Genomic DNA, 19,164 nt, shown 5'->3' with positions numbered 1-19,164 from the left:
TCTCTTTCCCTTTCTCCCTCTCTCCCTTTCTCGCCCTCTCTCCCCCTACTCCCTTCTATCCTCTCCCAGACCCTCTCCTCCTCCCCCTACTCCCTTCTATCCTCTCAGACCCTCTCCTCCTCCCCAGACCCTCTTCTGTCCTCTTCCAGACCTCCTTATTCCTCCTCCCTGACCCTCTCAAAGACCCCTCCCAAAACCGATGCCTTTCCATGCCCCCTTCTGTCTACTCAGAACTTCTCCCTCACTACCTCGTGCCCACCGCCGGTTCCTCCCATAGCCTCACCCACTTCCCATCACAGAGGCTGGTGCTGGGTGTTCAGTGTTGGTGTGGGGTCAGGAGTAACGTGAAACAGATGAACAATAACAAATATGGTCTGGTGGAAAGGAGTTGGAGGATGAGGGTTGGAAGAATGTTGTGTGGAGAGGTGGTGGGGATAATCTCTGCTCTGATTCACTGGGAGCCCCTCACAGCTGATCTCTCACCAGTCTCTAAACCAGTGTAGCAGGCTTTAAGAAGAAGAAGACTCAGTTTAACTCAAGGTCACAGAATTCCTGTGTTGACTAAGAGAGCCTGCCTTGGTCTCAAATCCTACGTGACTGACTTGGAACTATAGCTGTTCTGAAGGAGGAGACCCCTACATTTACGTAGCACCTCACAAGCTCAAGCTCCAAAGCACACACCAGTCAATCAATCAGTTTTGAAAAGTAGTCCCTGTTGTCAAGTAGGAGGATGTGGCTGCCAAGTTAGGGACAGCAAGATCCCATAACATGTTTGACAATTGATCAGCTAATCTGTTTCACTGATATTGATTAATTATTGTCCCAAATAAACCCAGAAGAACTTCTCTTCTTCAAATAGTACCTTGGGATCTTTTATATCTGCCCTCGTGGAGAGATGGGATGTTCAGTAGCACTCTTCCTCTCCGAGGAGTGTCAGTCTAGACTTTGTGTTCAGCTCTGGAGTAAGACTTGAAGTCGTATTTTTAAAATTTTTTTGAACTCCAGGGTTGGAGTGGTAGCATTGAGCCACAGCGGCTAGTCTCAGTGTGTTCATAAATGTACAGTAAATCCCAGATGTTCTGAATTCATTATTTTAAACAGTTGCTTTTTGTGTTTCAGTCTCCACTATCACTGTTTGCCGAGAGGAACGATTCATTCTTCAAGGTAAGATCAGATTCCTGGACCCTAACTTTAAAGATGGTCTTTATGGCTATGTTTTGCGACGAATGCCACCAGGCAGGTGGAGCACTGCACCCACTTTGTTCATATTCACAATGACACATAAAAATGAGCTGGAAACATTAAGAATGTCTTCATTTCCACAGTTAGTGGTGACACACTATCCAACCTTGCCCTTCCCTCTTCTCACTGTCAGAATCTAATGAGGAAGTTTGAACTTATAGCTTCAGTAAATGTAGAAAATTAATATCGGTAATTTAAATGTTTTGAGAGTGTTCCTGAAAAGCTGCTGCCCACAAATATTTTTTCACCATTGTACTTCTTGGCTGTCAGCGTCTTTATCAATAAATCATAGTGAATATTTTTCATGCTGCTGCCTGTCTCCTGCATTGGGAACACACACTCTGATCATTTATTCAGGTCATGAAAGGAAAGTGCCTGCTAAAAGGAAAGGAGGGGGGAGTGGGATAATTGGATGATTCTTTGAGATAGCTGGCAGAGACAGATGGGCTGAATGAGCTTTTCCGTCTCAAAATGAACCTGCATTATTATTCACACATGGGTGTGCCCGTATTAAAATTAAAGCCCTTATCTATCACTGTATTAGAGCTATGATGTGGAGGTGCTCGTGTTGGACTGGGGTGGACAAAGTTAAAAATCACTCAACACCAGGTTATAGTCCAACAGATTTATTTGGAAGCACTAGCTTTCGGAGCACTGCTCCTTCCTCAGGTAACTCTAAACACAGAAATTCTGTGTCTTATGATCCTGCTCCACAGCTACCTGATACAGGGTCTACAGTCTGTAAGCTCTAAATAAACCTGTTGGACTATAATCTACTGTTGCACGATTTTTAATTGTAATAGAGCTGTTAAGCCATTTATTTTCACACATTTGTAAAATCAAAATGAATTTTACACAGCTCTGAAACATTTAAATGCTGGGTCATTTTAAGAAGTTCATCATTAATTCACATAATTGTGACTGGTGACACTACATTTGGGCTGTTTGCCCTATTTTGTTCTTGTGTTAATGGTTGGATGTTGCAAAGACTGACACTGAGTTGGGAGGCCTCCAATAACCTCAGAGTTTGACTTTCAAACGAAAGTGCCGACAGACTATACGTTCATTTCCGGCACATTCCTGTGAACAATCCAGGAAAGGATCATTCAAGCACTTTTCTTCTTCAACCTGACTTCTAACCACTTATTCACAATTTGGAGAGTCACAGCTTGTTGGGATTCCTCAGCACTAAGTAGGGTTAATTTTAATTCACCTACTTCATTTTGCAGCCCGCTGCATATTGACACACTGGTTCGAGGGACAGTACTGTTTGGCTGAGACTATCTGAACTAAACATGCCCCAAATCTACATGATGAATCATCAGAATGTTTGGAATTTTGTAGAAAAGTGGTAACGTAGCAGTGGGATTTGGCCCTTTCACCTCTCCAGTCTATTCTTTCATTAATCTGATCACGGCTGACCTACCTGTCTTCACATCCATTTTATCATAAGACCAGGAGATGTCGAAACAGAAATAGGCCATTCAGTCCTTGGGTCTACTCTGCCATTGTGAGATTAAAGGTAATCTGATAATCCTCAACTCCAGAGTTCCCTAATTCCCTTACTAATTAAAAATCTCTCTACCTTATCCTTGAACCTGCTGACAGACAAAGCCTTGACAGTCCTGTGAGGGAAGAAATTATCCTTGTCTCTGTCTTAAATGTGCAACTCTTTATCCTGACATTATTCCCTCTGGTCCTAGACTTTCCCACAAAGGGAAACAACCTCTCTACATCTAGCCTGTCAAGCTCTATAAAAACTTTCTTAAGTAAAGTCACCTATTCATTCTCCAATTAAAACATATTGATTGATAAACCTTATTTTTCTCAAGAGGACATGACAACAAAGGGTGGGTTTGATGTTATAGCTGTATAAACATCTGATCAGATCCCTTCAGAGTATTGCATTCTGTTCTGGGCACTATGCCTCAGGATGTATAGACATAGACGGATCTCTGTGCATATTCGGGGCAGCACGATGGCTCAGTGGTTAGCACTGCTGCCTTACAGCATCAGGACCCAGGTTCAATTCCAGCCTCAGGCGACTGTCTGTGTGGAGTTTGTACATTCTCCCCGTGTCTGCGTGGGTTTCCTCCGGGTGCTCCAGTTTCCTCCCACAGTCCAAAGATATGCAGGTCAGGTGGATTGGCCATGCTAAATTGTCCATAGCATTAGTCAGAGGGAGTTGGGCCTGGGTGGGTTACTCTTTGGAGGGTCATAGAACATAGAACAATACAGCACAGAACAGGCCCTTCGGCCCACGATGTTGTGCCGAACATTTGTCCTAGCTTAAGCACCCATCCATATACCTATCCAATTGCCGCTTAAAGGTCACCAAAGATTCTGACTCTACCACATTCCATGACCCCACCACTCTCTGGGTAAAGAACCCACCCCTGACATCCCCCCTATACCTTCCACCCTTCACCTTAAATTTATGTCCCCTTGTAACACTCTGTTGTACCCGGGGAAAAAGTTTCTGACTGTCTACTCTATCTAATACACCATAGGCTTTCTTACAAGCTCTATCCACCTGAGTGGCAACTTTCAAAGATCTATGAACATAGACCTCAAGATCCCTCTGCTCCTCCACCTTACTAAGAACCCTACCTGAAGAAGGGCTTATGCCCGAAACGTCGATTCTCCTGTTCCCTGGATGCTGCCTGACATGCCGCGCTTTTCCAGCAACACATTTTCAGCTAAGAACCCTACCGTTAACCCTGTATTCCGCATTCGTATTTGTCTTTCCAAAATGGACAACCTCACACTTGGCAGGGTTGAACTCCATCTGCCACTCCTCAGCCCAGCTCTGCATCATATCTAAGTCCCTTTGCAGCCGACAACAGCCCTCCTCACTATCCACAACTCCACCAATCTTCATATCATCTAAAAGTCGGTGTGGACTTGTTGGGCTAAGGATAAGGTTAAAGAGTGAACTAATTGAAGGGTCTAAAGGATATGTCGTGATAAATTATCTATGTACGGGATGATGAATACAAGTTCATAATCTTAAATTAGAGCTGAGCTTTTTAGAGGCATGGCAGGAAGCACCTTCACATTAAGGGGAGTCAAGGTCTGGAACTCATGACATCAAAACGTTCTGAGCCCATGGCATTGGGGAGGGTGGAATTGAATTGAAAATTTCAAAACTGTGGTTGATAGATTCTTGTCAGGCAAGGATACTGAGGAAGATGAGCCTTGGTGGGAAAGTGCAGTTAAAGGCCAGATGACCCACGCTCTCATTGATGGTGATCAGGTTCAAGGAGCTGACCTAGAACACAAACAAAACGTCGAGGAGAAAGTGAGGACTGCAGATGCTGGAGGTCAGAGTCAATGAGTGTGGTGCGAGTAAAGCACAGCCAGTCAGGCAGCATCCAAGGAGCAGGAGAGGCGACGTTTCAAGCAGAAGCTCTTCATCAGGAATGAGGGGGTGGCCCAAGGGGGCTGAGAGATAAATGGGAGGAAGATGGGGCTGGGGGGAAGGTGGGGGTGAAAGTAATAGGTCAGAGCGGATCTGCTCAGTGCCATATCTACATGTTAATAGTATACACAAGGTGAAACCTCTGGAGAATACACATTGCAGTTTATTCCTTTATGTTTAATGTAAGAACAGTACTTTGCTTTCAATGCCCTGTGACTGGATGCAGATTCAGAATTCCAGTGTTGCAACAGAGGCTGGCATTGCTTGTTCCTTCCTTTTGATCCTTATGGTTACTCATGTTGGTTTTCTCTGTTTATAGACATTTTGTGGGAACTGCACTTCTGGATTCCCTGGAGCCCAGGCATTCACCGGAATGAAGGTGGAGCAAATCGAGCATGGGACTCCTGGGGCAGCAGGTGTGGACCACTGTGAAAAGGTCAGTGTGCTCTCTGGGCCCAGCCTTTCAATTACAATCTGTCCAGGAGAAGGCAGTAGTGAGGAAGGGCTAATGCCCGAAGCGTCGATTCTCCTGTTCCCTAGATGCTGCCTGACCTGCTGCGCTTCTCCAGCAACACATTTCCATCTCTGATCTCCAGCATCTGCAGACCTCATTTTCTCTTCGAAGGCAGTAGTGCTCCTACTAGGATTTCAAGCACTGCACCATTTTAACAGCTGCATTTCAGGGAGGTTATGTCACTTTCATGTTTTCAAAGACTTGTCTTCAAAAGTTGACCAAATGCAATGTTGTAACATGTTGCTTTTTCCTTGGTTTTAACTATAACCTTTAGATTGATTTCATTTGAATATTTCAATATTGAGTTACTCACTCTTCAGTCCAAATCATAAACATAAGTTATGAATAGAAGTAATTCCAGCACTAATATTTTGGAATACTGTTTTCTTTCATTCTTCAATCTGAGTGACTATCCTTTGTATTGAGTTATCTCTCATTGTCACCATGTCAACACACCTTTAAGAGACATGTTCATGATGTCATCACTGCATCATAGCATGTGACCAGAGGATATAAAGGTCTTGGACTCCATCATACCTTAGATTACTTGAAGTATGACACTTGTGTGGAACTGCACTGCACTGCACTGCACTGCACTGCACTGCACTGCACTGCTCTGTTGTAACTTACTAGCTTAACCTTACACCAGTCATTTGTGTGCCTGAGGAATGTGATGTTTGTATGTAATCATTAGCTGTATTGATGTCTGGTTTTCTTTCCTTCTTGGGATGTGGGTGTTGTTGGAAAGGTCAGCATTTATTGCCCATCCTAATTGCCCTTCACTGAGTGGTTTGTGAAGGCCATATCAGAGGGCAGTTAAGAGTCCATTACGTTGTAGTGGGGTCTGGAGTCACATGTGGGCCAGACCAGGTAGGGATGGTAGATTTCCTTCTCTAAAAGACTTTAGTGAAGAGGATGGTTTTTTTTAATGATGGTCAATGGTAACTCCATAGTCACCTTCGCTGAGACAAGCTTTTCAATTCCAGATTGATGAACTGAGGTGATGAGATTTGAACCTATGTTCCCCAACTGATTAGCCTTGGGGCTCTGGATTATGAGCCCAGTGACCTTACCATCATCTTGCCCCAAATCTGTTTTCCAAATCTCTTGCACTCTTCAACACCATGTTATCCACATCCAGTTACAGGAGATAATGTGAATGTTGTCATATCCAATAAAACACTCTGCAGGAAGCAAACTCACACCATTTTATTACCTAGAAAGTGTTTTAGGCCATTTTAATTATTTGTATTGGTGGGGAAGTAATGATGGCTCAGTGTTGAGGATGTGAAGGCTGTGAGACCACTAGGAGGGATCTCCCACTATGGATGTTTAGTGAGTGATGGTCTGACCAGGATGGTACGGTCACAAATTGAGCCGTTCCTCTTGTGGAGTAAGTGGCCACATCTTCCCTGAGCCATCTTCAAGCCTGTGAGATTTACCCACAACCTTTCTGTGGAAGGTTGAAACCTGTCACCACTCGGGTCAACCGCTAGGTGTCAGATGGGGATTTTTGTGGTCAACCAGGAGATACTCAGTCGGGAGATGGGGCTGTCTCCGGTTTGTTGGGGGTGGAGTGTGTTGCAGCCGGGGGTACGGTGGCAGAGCATCAGCTGCCTTGGTGTCATTGTTAATGTACCCAGGGCTGGCCTCCTTAAGGCCAGAAAACTTTCCAGAAGCTCTGGAGCCATGTTTGAGACCCAATTTGAACAGAAGATGAACTTTATTTAACTAATTTCCTTTTATTCTTTTTTATAATTCAAAATGACATAGGATTGTGGTGACAAGACACTTTTCACTGTATCTTCCTGGATATATTTGACAATGAAATCATTTATTCATTCATGGTTTGCTGATGATTAGCAAGAAGTTTTTCTCCAGAGTGGGGGATTCAGTTACTCAGGGTCACGAGTCCAAGGTGAGAGGGGAGAAGTTTAAGGGAGTTATGCGTGGAAAGTGCTTTATGAAGAGGGTGATGGGGGCCTGGAACGCGTTGTCAGTGAGGGTGGTCGAGGTGGGCATGATAGCATCAGTTAAGATCCAAGTAGACAGATATATGAATGGCCAGGGAGCAGAAGGATTCAGAGCCTTAGAAAAATGTGACAGGTTTAGATAAAGGTTCAGCCGCATTTATAGTACTGTGTACAGTTCTGGGCGCCACATTACCAAAAGGATGTGGATGCTTTGGAGAGGGTGCAGAGAAGGTTTACGAGGACGTTGCCTGGTATGGAAGGTGCTAGCTATGAAGAGAGGTTGAGTAGGTTAGGTTTGTTTTCATTATAAAAAAGGAGATTGAGGGGGACCTGATTGAGGTTTACAAAATCATGAAGGGTATCGACAGGGTGGATAGAGACAAGCTCTTTCTCAGGGTGAAGGATTCAATAACGAGAGGTCACTCTTTCAAGATGAGAGATGAAAAGTTTAAGGGGGTTACACACAGCTAGTACTTTACACAGAGGGTGGTAGGTGCCTGGAATGTGTTGCCAGCTGAGTACTAGAGGCAGGCACGATAGATTCATTTAAGATGCATCTGGATGGATGCATGAGTAGTTGGGGAGCAGGAGGATACAGATGCTTAGGAATTGGGTGACAGGTTTAGACAGTGGATTTGGATCGGCTCAGGCTTGGAGGGCTGCAGGGCCTGTTCCTGGGGTGTAAATTTTCTTTGTTCTATAAAGGATCTGGATCAGCGCAGGCTTGGAGGGCCAAAGAGCCTCTTACTGTGCTGTAATTTTTCTGTGTTCTTTGTTATTCTTATGAGCATTGTGTGTCATCTGCTGAGCCAGATGTGAAAAAATCCTTTCAGGGACAGTAAGACGAACAAAAGCCGGCTCCTGGCCTCTACCTCCCCTGTCTCCAAATCCTTTAAAAAGAAACAAAACTAGAGCTAAATATTACTAATTGAGGAAACAACTCTAAAACTCCTCTCTGATTCTAAATCCGTGGAAGGAGGAGATATGTATAGTTCAGAGGGGAGCAACACCTTTACCGAACAAGGCAAGCTATCACTCCAAGAATGAAGAACTAACTTGATCTTGGTCATTTTAATACAATCTCTCGATTGCTTTACTCCACAGTGCAAGCAGCAGAGGCAACAGCAAAGCCAGGAAGAACTTCCTAGAATGGAGGAGCAGCTGGTATGTACCGTGTTATACTAGTCTCTCATGCATGTGCGCACATTCCGTATTCCTGAGGTCTTTTGGAGAGATTCTGGATGGTTAAGATATGGGGTGTAGCATTGTCACTGTAGCTGCTCCCATTCCTGTCAGCATCTTTACAGTGAACAGTGGTTAGAATGTGCGACAGGGAGTATCCTGGGAGCAATTGATGGCAATACAGGGTAGACCGTTTAGAACAGAGATGAGGAGAAACTTCTTCACCCAGAGAGTGGTGGCTGTGTGAAATGCTCTGCCCCAGAGGGCAGTGGAGGCCCATTCTCTGGATTCATTTAAGAAAGAGTTGGGTAGAGCTCTTAAGGATTGCGGAATCAAGGGTTATGGAGATAAGGCAGGAACAGGATACTGATTAAGGATGATCAGCCATGATCATATTGAATGGTGGTGCAGGCTCAAAGGGCAGAATGGCCTACTCCTGCACCTATTGTCTATTGTCTATTGCAATAGTGTAGAGGGAACTTTACTCTGTATGTAACCCTGTGCTGTACTATGCTGGGAGTCTTTAATGAGGACAGTTAGAGGGAGCTTCAATCTGTATCTAACTCTCCTGGTATATTCCTGCTCTCTGAGTTATTCATACTGCTGCCATAGACTGTGTTTTGAGGATTGTCACTAACTTGAATATTGTTTCATCTATGTGACTGGCTGTGAGTCTGAGTGACTCAGCCTCCTCTTTGGAGCATCCTGTAAAGGTACTAAAAAGAAACAAAGAGAGCTGTGTCCTTCACCATGAACTTTGCTGCTTTCTGCTGCAGATTGTTCACTCTCCGTACCTTGTCCATCACTATCCACGAAGGTACAGTGCAGCAGAGAAGTAAGTGGCCCCACTGCAGCCAGTAGTGTGACAGCAGAGGAGCGAGATGGAAAAATACTGCTAATCAGAACTATTTGTTGTTGTTTTCCAGCCAAACAATAGAGACTGTGGATATCCAGGATTACCAGGGATGCCTGGTCCTCCAGGTGAAAGAGGGGTGAAAGGAGACCAGGTAAGGCCGCAGGATGTAAAGGCAGATGTTTAGGACCAGCACATTTGAACTACGTATCTGGACTGCTTGGTTATAGTTTAACAAGTGCTTTTTGCTCCACAGTAACAATTCTGTCATTTGTCACCTCAATGTTCCTGGGATCTTTCTTGCCCTCCTCAACCTTCACTTCATTTCCTGCTTCCTTCATTTGAAAATAGGATCAGGAAGAAATCAATGTAACCCTCAAGTCTTTCTGATACTCATTGAGGTCATGGCTGACTTGTATCCTAACTGCCATCCACCTACCCTGGCTCCATAATCCTCAATAACCTTGGTTAACAAACCTTGATCACTCTTTGATTATAGTTATTAATTTAGTGAGTCGCTGCTGCTTTTTGTGGAGGAAATGATCCACACATTTACCACCCTCTACCTGGAGACATGTTTTCTCACTTCTCTCCGGAATGCTCTTGTTCCTTGTTGTTCAGTTCATGGGATGAGTGCAACATACACTGGGGCGGGCCAGCATTTATTTCCCATCGCTCTGGATTGGCTCTGGAGAAGATGGCAATACTTGACACCTTCCGAATTTTCCCACAGCAGAAAAAGTTCCTCTCTCACCAACCTATTGATTTATTTCAAAACTCTAAAAGTCATCAATCAAAGTGTCTCTTAACTTCCTATATTTCAGGAAATACAAACCTTAATACAAGGTCATCTCACCTCAGGCTATCCTTCCAACCCCTATTCCAATTCATTCTCCCACAGAATCCAAAGGTGTCCAGAAGTCAATTACTTCAAAAGTTCCATGCACCAGACTTGTTTATATTACTAATCTACGTTACTTTGTCTAAATACTTTTCTCTTCGACTTGTCTGTTCTCTGGTTTCTCAACAATATTGTTTTTGAAAGAAACACTGAAGCAACTTTTAAGAAACAAGCAAGTTCTTAACTCCCGGCCGAGAAAGGGCTGGGAGGAAACACAAGGCTGCTCAGAGTGAGCACACTGGACATGCTTGAGGCTGTCTTTTGGTGCCGAGAGGGTGAGGGAACATGTGCAGGAAATGGCAAACATTTGAATTTAAACCCTCAAAAAGAACATCAGACATCTTCCCGTAAGTGGAAGAAACCACGGTGTTCGTTCAGATTGCAGCTCCACATTGATATCAGCATCGACAGGCTGAGTCTAGTTTGTATTCAACGCCCGACAGTAGTTTCATCAGCTTGGGTGGGTTTTGGAAGCCAGGTTAGAGAGTTCGTGTTGAAACCTGATAACTCAGGAATGTCCTGAGAGCTAAGGGTAATACATTCTTGTCCTGCTAAATGCTGCTTTGTAAAGTAAATGTGTTTTAAGCTACAGTGATAGATCATTGGGCTATCCTGGAAAGGTAACCAGACCATTTCATTGACCAGTGTTTGAATATCAAGTAATACAGCATGGAAGGATGCCCTTCAGCCTATTGAATCTGCACTGGTTGTTGTACAAGTGTTGAGTTGGTAAATGCACTTTTCTGCACAAAAGTCTGTTGAAAACAGTGCTTGTGAATGATGATTTCAACAGAATAACTTAGAAAATAAATTTGTCTCTTCCTTAAACTTGGGTTTAAAATAATCAGCCACCAGTCCTACTCCTTTGGAGAATTGATAGACCATCTGCTTTGAAATTTTTTAAAAAATGTGATTTTCTTCCCCCTGTCAGGTTTAATAGATTCCATTATCTGAACGGTGATGGTTTGTTTTGATATGAACATTTGGTCGAATTTCAAAGCTAATGAAACCCTTTGCTCAGTTGATGATTGTTGTTCACACGACCAAGAGCATTGATAGATACAAAAGAATGTAATAGTATTGTTTGTGTTTGATGTTGTTTCCAAGTAGATGTTTGTTTTCATAATGTAATGATCATTTAAGAAGATTCATGATTTTATCCAACAACACAAGAGATCATCTTTCTGTACAGTATGAATGACTGTGTATTGATTGGCTGTTCTGTTAAATTGTTAGTTTTTTTTAATTTTAAATCAATTTTCAACGTTTCAAATTACTGTGACATGGTCCTCGAACTGCATAAGATGGAAACTGAGTGAATGGTTATGGGGGATACCTGTAGCTATGGAGGGGACATGGACGTAGATGGGGACAGAGGGGTATTAAGGGTTCGAGGGCGCATAAATGATCTGCAGAGCTTGGCCAGACTCCCTGAAAAGCAAGATAAACCTTCTACCAGTCTGTCTCAGCATCCATTCACCTCAGGCCTCTGAAAGAAGAGGCAGGTCCAAATCATGCCCAGTTGGAAATCTGGAGTGGGTAGTATGGGTGATGTATTGTGGGGTTTGTGGTGAAGGAATGGAAGAAAAGGTCAGGATGGTGGTCGGTGAATTGGAAACTGTGCTGACTTGCATTTCCCAAATCTGAGACGGAAATCCAGTGGCTGGACTTTCCATTCCAGGAATGAAATCTAATCTCTGCTGCAGAAAGTGATTGAGGCCGAAACTTTGAATGTTTTCAAGAGGGAAATAGATATAGTTTTTAGGGCTAAAGGGATCAAAATGGTATGGGGGGAAAGCTGGAACAAGGTACTGAGTTGGATGGTCAGCCATGATCATAGTGAATGGTGGAGCAGGCTCGAAGGGCCGAATGGCCTACTCCTGCTCCTATTTTCTATGTTTCTGAGGTAACTGAGCGATTGTTTTGAAGAGGAGTAGAAGATAGCTGAGTCCGTGGGAAAATGAAACAATGAATAATTAAGCTGTAGAAATTCAAGCTGGTGAAATGTAATTTTAGGATTGAAATCAAAAAACAGTTCATCACGCAATGGGAAGCAGGGCATTAGGATCTTCTTAAATTAATTAGATGGTCCAACTGAGCTTCCTCATTGGTAATTATCTTGTGGCTTCACGCAGAGATGCACAGGGACTGTAATTGTGTAATTTGCGCTAAAATGAACACTTCTCTCTTTCCAGGGGCCTCCAGGTCAGCGAGGGTATGCTGGACCCCCAGGGCCTCCTGTAAGTATTGTTTTAACCTGCTCAGCCTAGACAAGTATAGCTCTTTTCAAAAACAAGCCAATAGAATGTCATTGTTCCTCTAGAGAACATGTTCTCTGTCCAGTCAGTGGGACAAATCATGAAGAAGTATATGGACCGTAAATATTGCCTGTACAGGGCTTCCCTGCTCCTCTGTCATGTACAATTCACTGAGTCATATCAAAGTAAATAAGAAGGGGCTACTTTTAATGGCACTATGGTTATTAAACAGGGGAAACAGGTTTTAGAGATTTGACAATTGAATCACAGTGGAACAGCGCATTTTCTCCCTCACAATGAGTTGTTGACCTCAAGAATGTACCACCTGTAACTCCAGGTGAAGACTAGATCAAATAAGAGCTCACAGGAGGAAGGGGGAGGTTGGGGTCAGTGCACAGCAGCCCAGGAATTGACCAGGGGTTAGTGTCAGGCTGTGAAGGCAATGGGGACACTTGGTGGTGTGGGATGGAAAATCTTTGGACAACACAGTGACTCAATGATTAGCAGTGCTGCCTCACAGCTCCAGAGATGGTTCTATTCCATCCTAAGGTGACTGTCTGTGTGGAGTTTGCACATTCTCCCTGTGTCTGCGTGAGTTTCCTCTGGGTGCTCCAGTTTCCTTCCACAATCCAAAGACATGCAGTTTAAGTGAATTGGCCATGCTAAATTGCCCATAGTGTTTCAAGGACGTGTAGGTTAGGTGTATTAGTCAGGGATAAATGTAAAGTAGTAGGGTAGGGGAATGGGTTTGGAAGGTCGGTGTGACTTGTTGGGCCTATTGGCTTGTTTCCACACTGTAGGGATTCCATGAGTCAGCCAGAGAGTTCCTCGTAAGGCCTGGAGTGGCTATTAGCCCACAAACCTTAACAGCCTGGACGTCTTCAGGCCCACAAGCCCCTGTCTGACAACTTTGACCAAGGTAATCGGGTGAGAAGCCATCGTTCCTCTGCTCAGGCCTCAGGCTGAAATACCATATCAGGGGCCGATGATGCCAGTCTGGGACATGTGTTCCACTTGGCATTGATTGGGTCATGAGGGGGGAGGCAGGGACACTGACCATGTTCAACCAATCCCCCATATTGTTCTACATGACACAGAGTGGGCAGAACAAATTATAATCATAGCCAATGAGTCTTGGTGACATTAGGGAAGAATAGCCAAAAAGCTTAGACACTGATGTGCCGGTGAATATAATGACTGTATATATTCATTACCTTTAAGAAATGTTTGTTGGATTCTTCAACGCCGCCATATCCACATCCAATTTCTCAAATTAGACAGGGTAACTTAAACATTGCCACATCAGATAAAATACCCGGCTGAAGACTAAACCCACATCTGAGTGAATTAGCTTTGCTTCTGAGCTTAGAAGTGCAAGCTGGCCACTTTTTGTGAGATTCCAGAGACCAGCAGAGTGTTGTTGAACCTGTAAGTATCAGCACCATTACGGGAGAGAGGAGAACGTGGGAAGACACACTCGGGGAAAGGTCACAGGTGAACAGAAGAAATTTGTTGTCATATACAATTGTGTAGCAGCAGTCACAAGTGTCAATGCTCAGGAGATAACAAACTCATAATTCCTTACTCTTTACTTAATACCTTTGAAGATTTAGCTTTTGTCCTCCTCCACTTTCTGATGGGATTTTTCACTAACTGAAGATGCCTCTTCCTGTAGGGCCCTCCTGGATTTCCTGGTGGTCCCGGAACCTCAGGTTTGCCTGTAAGTACCTCATGGACAAAATGTCCATTTCATTTTAATGTGGGACTCTTGGGGAGAGAATATGCCCAAATCAGGGGGATGAAGCCTGCAATAAGGTCTTACAAATGATGACCTCACCTGATGACCCATGCAGCCCAGGGGCATGTCACACATTAACAAGCCGTCTTTACACAAGTCTCTGTGTCCTGGGTAGGGATATAGGCCAGGATCTGGATCTTCCTGGTGTCATTGAAACAAAACATTCTGACCCAGGGGAATGGTCCCTCTGCTGATACACCTCGAAGATTAATTGTGTCCAGATTGAGAACGACTGTTTGGACTTTTGCTGGGGCACATTCAAAGATCCCTGGGTCAGAAGGTCCAGCTTGAAATCCCACTTTCCTAGAGGTGTATCTTAATGTAGATTAAAGAAAAAAACTGAAAGAAGTGCCAGTGCTGGAAAGCAGAAGCAAAAACAGAAATTGCTGGAAAAACTCAGCAGGTCTGGCAGCATCTGTGGAGAGAAAGCAAAGTTAACGTTTCTGGTCCAGTGACTCTGCTTCAGGCCTATAAGTAGCAAATGATACTAAATTAGATACAAATAAATAAATCCACTATGTTAAATATAAACCTCAGAGACTTTCAAAGATGTTTGTGCCACTGTGGTAGTGCCCATACCTCTGAACCAGAAGCTCCATATTCAACCTGCCTTGGAAGTGAACCCTCAGCAGTGTCAGAATATTGTGGGGTCAAACTTAGAAACCTCAGCACAGAATAAAGCCTGGCACTACTGTGCCATGCTCAGGGAGTGCTGCACTGTCAAAGATCCCACCTTTCACAGGGAACATTAAAACTGAGCTCATAAATAGGCCCTGAGGTAGGTGTAAAAGAATTCACCGCTTCCCTTGAAGGAAAGAGGGAAAGTTCTCCTAGAGTCATGCCCCAATGTTAGCACTCAACTTGAATACATTTATTGACACTGGTGATGAGTTGTAGAGTTGGGAGCTGGACAGTTATGGGGTAGATTTTAATACACTCACTGTGGTGAATTTGGTGGTTCAAGGTGCCTTCTAATCAGACAGAAAGATGGCAGATGGAGACCCCAACCTGAACCCTAACCCTAACACTAACCTCTGCCCTGAATAAGTCAATGGCAAGAAGCCCATGAACTTCCTCTTGCCCTAAATTAACGAATTTAAGGGGGCAATTCTGTCTTTGCTCTTGACTCCCTGCCCTCAAGAGGCCTACCCCTCACTCCTGCACTTCCCACCATTATTGACCTGTGGTCAGAGTCCATCAGTGACCCTGGGGCTCAGAGTGGGTCCATTACCAACAGCAGCCACCCAGTTCCAGGTACTGCCAAACCATGCACAGCTGCTGCCATCTGGGGGTGGTAACACTCAGTAGATGTCACCCCTCTCCATCCCATTCCCCACCTATGGATTGTTAATCATAGAGGAAAACACATCACTGCCAATTAATTGCAGCCAGTGAGACCTCTGTCACTTTGTGATATATAACTTTTTAACTAAATCTGATTAAAACTATGATGAGGAGGTGCCAGTGTTGGACTGGGGTGGACAAGGTTAAAAATCACACAACACCAGGTTATAGCCCAACAGGTTTAGTTGGAAGTAGGGTCATGACAAAATGCTCTTGTGCTATAAATTCTGTCTTATGGTGGTGCCCCACTAGCTACCTGAAGAAGGAGCAACGTTCCGAAAGCTAATACTTCCAAATAAACCTGTTGGACTATAACCTGGTGTTATGTGACTTTGAACTGTGATCAAAACTAGATATCTAGTCGTTCTTCTTCAACAACTGAATGTAAGCAGCTTAGCAATAATCCTTTATCACAGGAGATTCAGTAACTGTCACCACAGGAGATTCAGAGCCAGTGACTTATCATAGAAACAGAGCTGCAAAGCCCTCACTATTTGATTACAAGTTCTACATCATGTATCCACCGTTCACTTTAATTTTCTTCCCAGCTGCACAGGTCCATGTACAGCAGCAAACTTCAGGAAATAGATACCAATGCCACAGTTGTCATGCTGACTCTGAATACCATGTATAGCACATCAAATATGTACAAACACAACCCTGCAGCTTAGAGAGAAGTTTGGTTTTAGTTACTTGCTCATTAGCATCTTCCCTCTTACAGTGGTTCCTCTGCTGTCTTCTACCTTATCCTGTCATGTCTCCCGTACTCTCCCCTCCACTCTTTCCCTCTCCTGATTTACCCTGCTGCACCCTGTTCTGTCTGACATGCTCTCCCTTCACTTTGTCTCCCTGCCACTCCCATCCCCTCTCCTCTTTACTATCTCTTCTCCCTTCCTCTCCCCACTCCTCCCCTGCTTAGTCCAATTTACCAATGTACCTGACGAGCTGCTGAAGGCAGGTACAAAAAGGAAGGGTATAGAGGAGACCAAACAGGAAGATGAGGGTAAAGCGGATGATGTGATGTACGTAAATTTCACTAAGGTGTTTGGTAAGGTTCCCAAGGTAGGCTATTGCAGAAAATGCAGAGGCATGGGATTGAGGGTGATTCAGCAGATTGGATCAGAAGTTGGCTAGCTGAAAGAAGACAGAGGGTGGTGGTTGATGGGAAATGTTCATACCAGAGTTCAGTTACTAGTGGTGTACCATAAGGATCTGTTTTGGGGTCACTGCTGTTTGTCACTTTTATGAATGATCTGGATGAGGGTGTAGAAGAATGGGTTAGTAAATTTGAAGATGACACAAGGGTCGATAAAGTTAAGGATAGTGACAAATGATGTTGCAGACAGACATAGATAAGTTGCAGAGCTGGGCTGAGAGGTGGCAAATGGAGTTTAAAAGTGGAAAAGTGTGAGATGATTGACTTTGGAAGGAGCAACAGGAATGCAGAGTACTCAGCTAATGGTAAGATTCTTGGTAGTGTAGATGAACAGAGGGATCTCGGTTTCCAATGTGTGAATCCCTGAAAGTTGCCACCCAGGTTGATAGGGTTGTTAAGAAGGCATACGGTGTATTAACTTTTATCGATAGAGGGATTGAGTTTCAGAACCATGAGGTTAAGCTGCAGCTGTACAAAACTCTGGTGCAACCACACTTGGAGTATTACGTGCAGTTCTGGTCACAGCATTACAGGAAGGATGTGGAAGCTTTGGAAACGGTTCAGAGATTTACCAGGATGTTGCCTGGTATGGAGGGAAGGTCTTAGGAGGAAAGGCTGAAGGACTTGAGGCTGTTTTTGTTAGAGAGAAGAAGGTTGAGAGGTGACTTAATTGAGACACACAGGATTTTGGGCAGCACGGTGGCTCAGTGGTTAGCACTGCTGGCTCACAGCGCCAGGGACCTGGGTTCAATTCCAGCCTTGGGGGACTGTCTGCGTGGAGTTTGCACATTCTCCCCATGTCTGCATGGGTTTCCCCCGGGTGCTCTGGTTTCCTCCCACAATCCAAAGATGTGCATGTCAGATTAATTAGCCATGCTAAATTGGCCATAGTGTTCGGGGATATGTAGGTTAGGTGCATTAGTCAGGTGTAAATATAGGGTAGGGGAGTGAGTCTGTGTGGGTTACTCATCGGAGAGTTGGTGTAGACCTGTTGGGCCAAATGGCCTGTTTCCACACTGTAGGCAATCTAATCATAATCAGAGGGTTCGATAGGAGTGGATAGTGAGAGCCTTTTTCCTCACATGGTGATTCCTAGCACGAGGGGGCATAGCTTTAAATTGAGGGGTAATAGATAAAGGACAGATGTCAGACATAGTTTCTTTACTCAGAGAGTAGCAGGAGAGTGGAATGCTCTGCCTGCAATAGTAGTAGATTCTTTAAGGGCATTTAAATGGTCATTGGAAAAAAAAAGGATGACAATACAATAGTGTAGTTTAGATGGACTTCAGATTGGTTTCACAGGTCGGTACAACAGTGAAGGCCGAACGGCCTGTACTGTGCTGTGCTGTAATGTTCTGTGTTGACCTACTTTGATGTAATTGGCAACTCTGGGAACACCTCAAAATGATGTATAGCCAGTGAAGCAGTTGTCTTGTATGGCTATTGTTGTAATATCTGAAACACACTGACAAATTTATACACACCAAGCTCCCAAAAAACAGCAAGTGATAAGGAGCAGATAATGTATCTTGGACAAATATTGGCCAGGACACTAATCCCTCCTTCCCCCCCCCCCTTCAAATAACATCAAGTGACCTTTTATACCCACGTGAGGGGTTCAGTACGGTCAGTGTTTAAGGTGTTCTCCATAAATCAGCACAGCCAGCTTCAGTCTGTCTTTCTGCGCCCAGGCCTCTGGAGTGGGACTTGAACCTCTGGCTCACTGTAGCTGCTGTAGGGGTTATGATGTAGATTTACAAAGGAGTTGTGAGGAAATAGATCCCAGGGATGAATGCTGTATCAGTGTCCCTTCAGTTCAGAGGAGAGGTCTCACTGAGCCAGAGTCAGGGTAAGACCGCAGAAGCAGGGGTAGAATCCCTTCATTTAGCAGCAAAGCGATCTGTCGCCTCTCTGTCACACTATCTTTAATGTTCTCTCAGTGACAGGGCAGTAGTTAAACACAACATTTAGTGGAATATACCTGTGCGCAGATTAAACATTGAGAAACCTACTGGAAGAACAGCAGGGAATTTCATCCAACATCAGATTCTCACTCAGATAAAAGTCATTGTTGAAAGGAGTTAATGATTTTCCTGTTTTAAGAAAATGTTGTTCATCAACAGGGTCTTCAAGGAGAGCGAGGTGCACCTGGGTTAGCTGGACAGAAAGGAGAACAGGTGAGTTCAGTCCTTCGGGGCTCTGATTCTATAACTAACTGACCTTTGCAGTGGTGGCATTACCATCAAAAATGTAACCACACAGCTGAAAATTCATGCTGGTGGGAGTGGACGGGGTGGGGGATGCGGTTTGGCAATGGAAAGAGACAAAAAAAACTGCAGATGCTGGAATCCAAAGTAGACAGGCAGGAGGCTGGAGGAACACAGCGAGCCAGGCAGCATCAGGAGGGACAGGCAGGAGGCTGGAGGAACAAGCAAGGCAGGGCAGCAGCAGGAGGGACAGGCAGGAAGCTGGAGGAACACAGCGAGCCAGGCAGCATCAGGAGGGACAGGCAGGAGGCTGGG

At 44.4% G+C, this 19,164-nt stretch overlaps 1 protein-coding gene across 1 annotated transcript in view; it reads left to right on the top strand.

The window, feature by feature from the left end:
• col16a1 (collagen, type XVI, alpha 1) overlaps positions 1–19,164 on the top strand; it is a 357,671-nt gene that overhangs the window by 276,783 nt on the left and 61,724 nt on the right. Inside the window, exons 43-49 of the mRNA XM_043717133.1 lie at positions 1,120–1,164; positions 4,983–5,099; positions 8,255–8,314; positions 9,259–9,339; positions 12,282–12,326; positions 14,020–14,064; positions 18,766–18,819. Coding sequence (XP_043573068.1) covers positions 1,120–1,164; positions 4,983–5,099; positions 8,255–8,314; positions 9,259–9,339; positions 12,282–12,326; positions 14,020–14,064; positions 18,766–18,819 — 447 coding nt within the window. The remainder of the gene's footprint in view (positions 1–1,119; positions 1,165–4,982; positions 5,100–8,254; positions 8,315–9,258; positions 9,340–12,281; positions 12,327–14,019; positions 14,065–18,765; positions 18,820–19,164) is intronic.

Source organism: Chiloscyllium plagiosum, chromosome 27, assembly GCF_004010195.1.
Source record: "Chiloscyllium plagiosum isolate BGI_BamShark_2017 chromosome 27, ASM401019v2, whole genome shotgun sequence".
Taxonomy (NCBI): domain Eukaryota; kingdom Metazoa; phylum Chordata; class Chondrichthyes; order Orectolobiformes; family Hemiscylliidae; genus Chiloscyllium; species Chiloscyllium plagiosum.
This window is presented reverse-complemented; position numbering and strand designations above follow the sequence as displayed.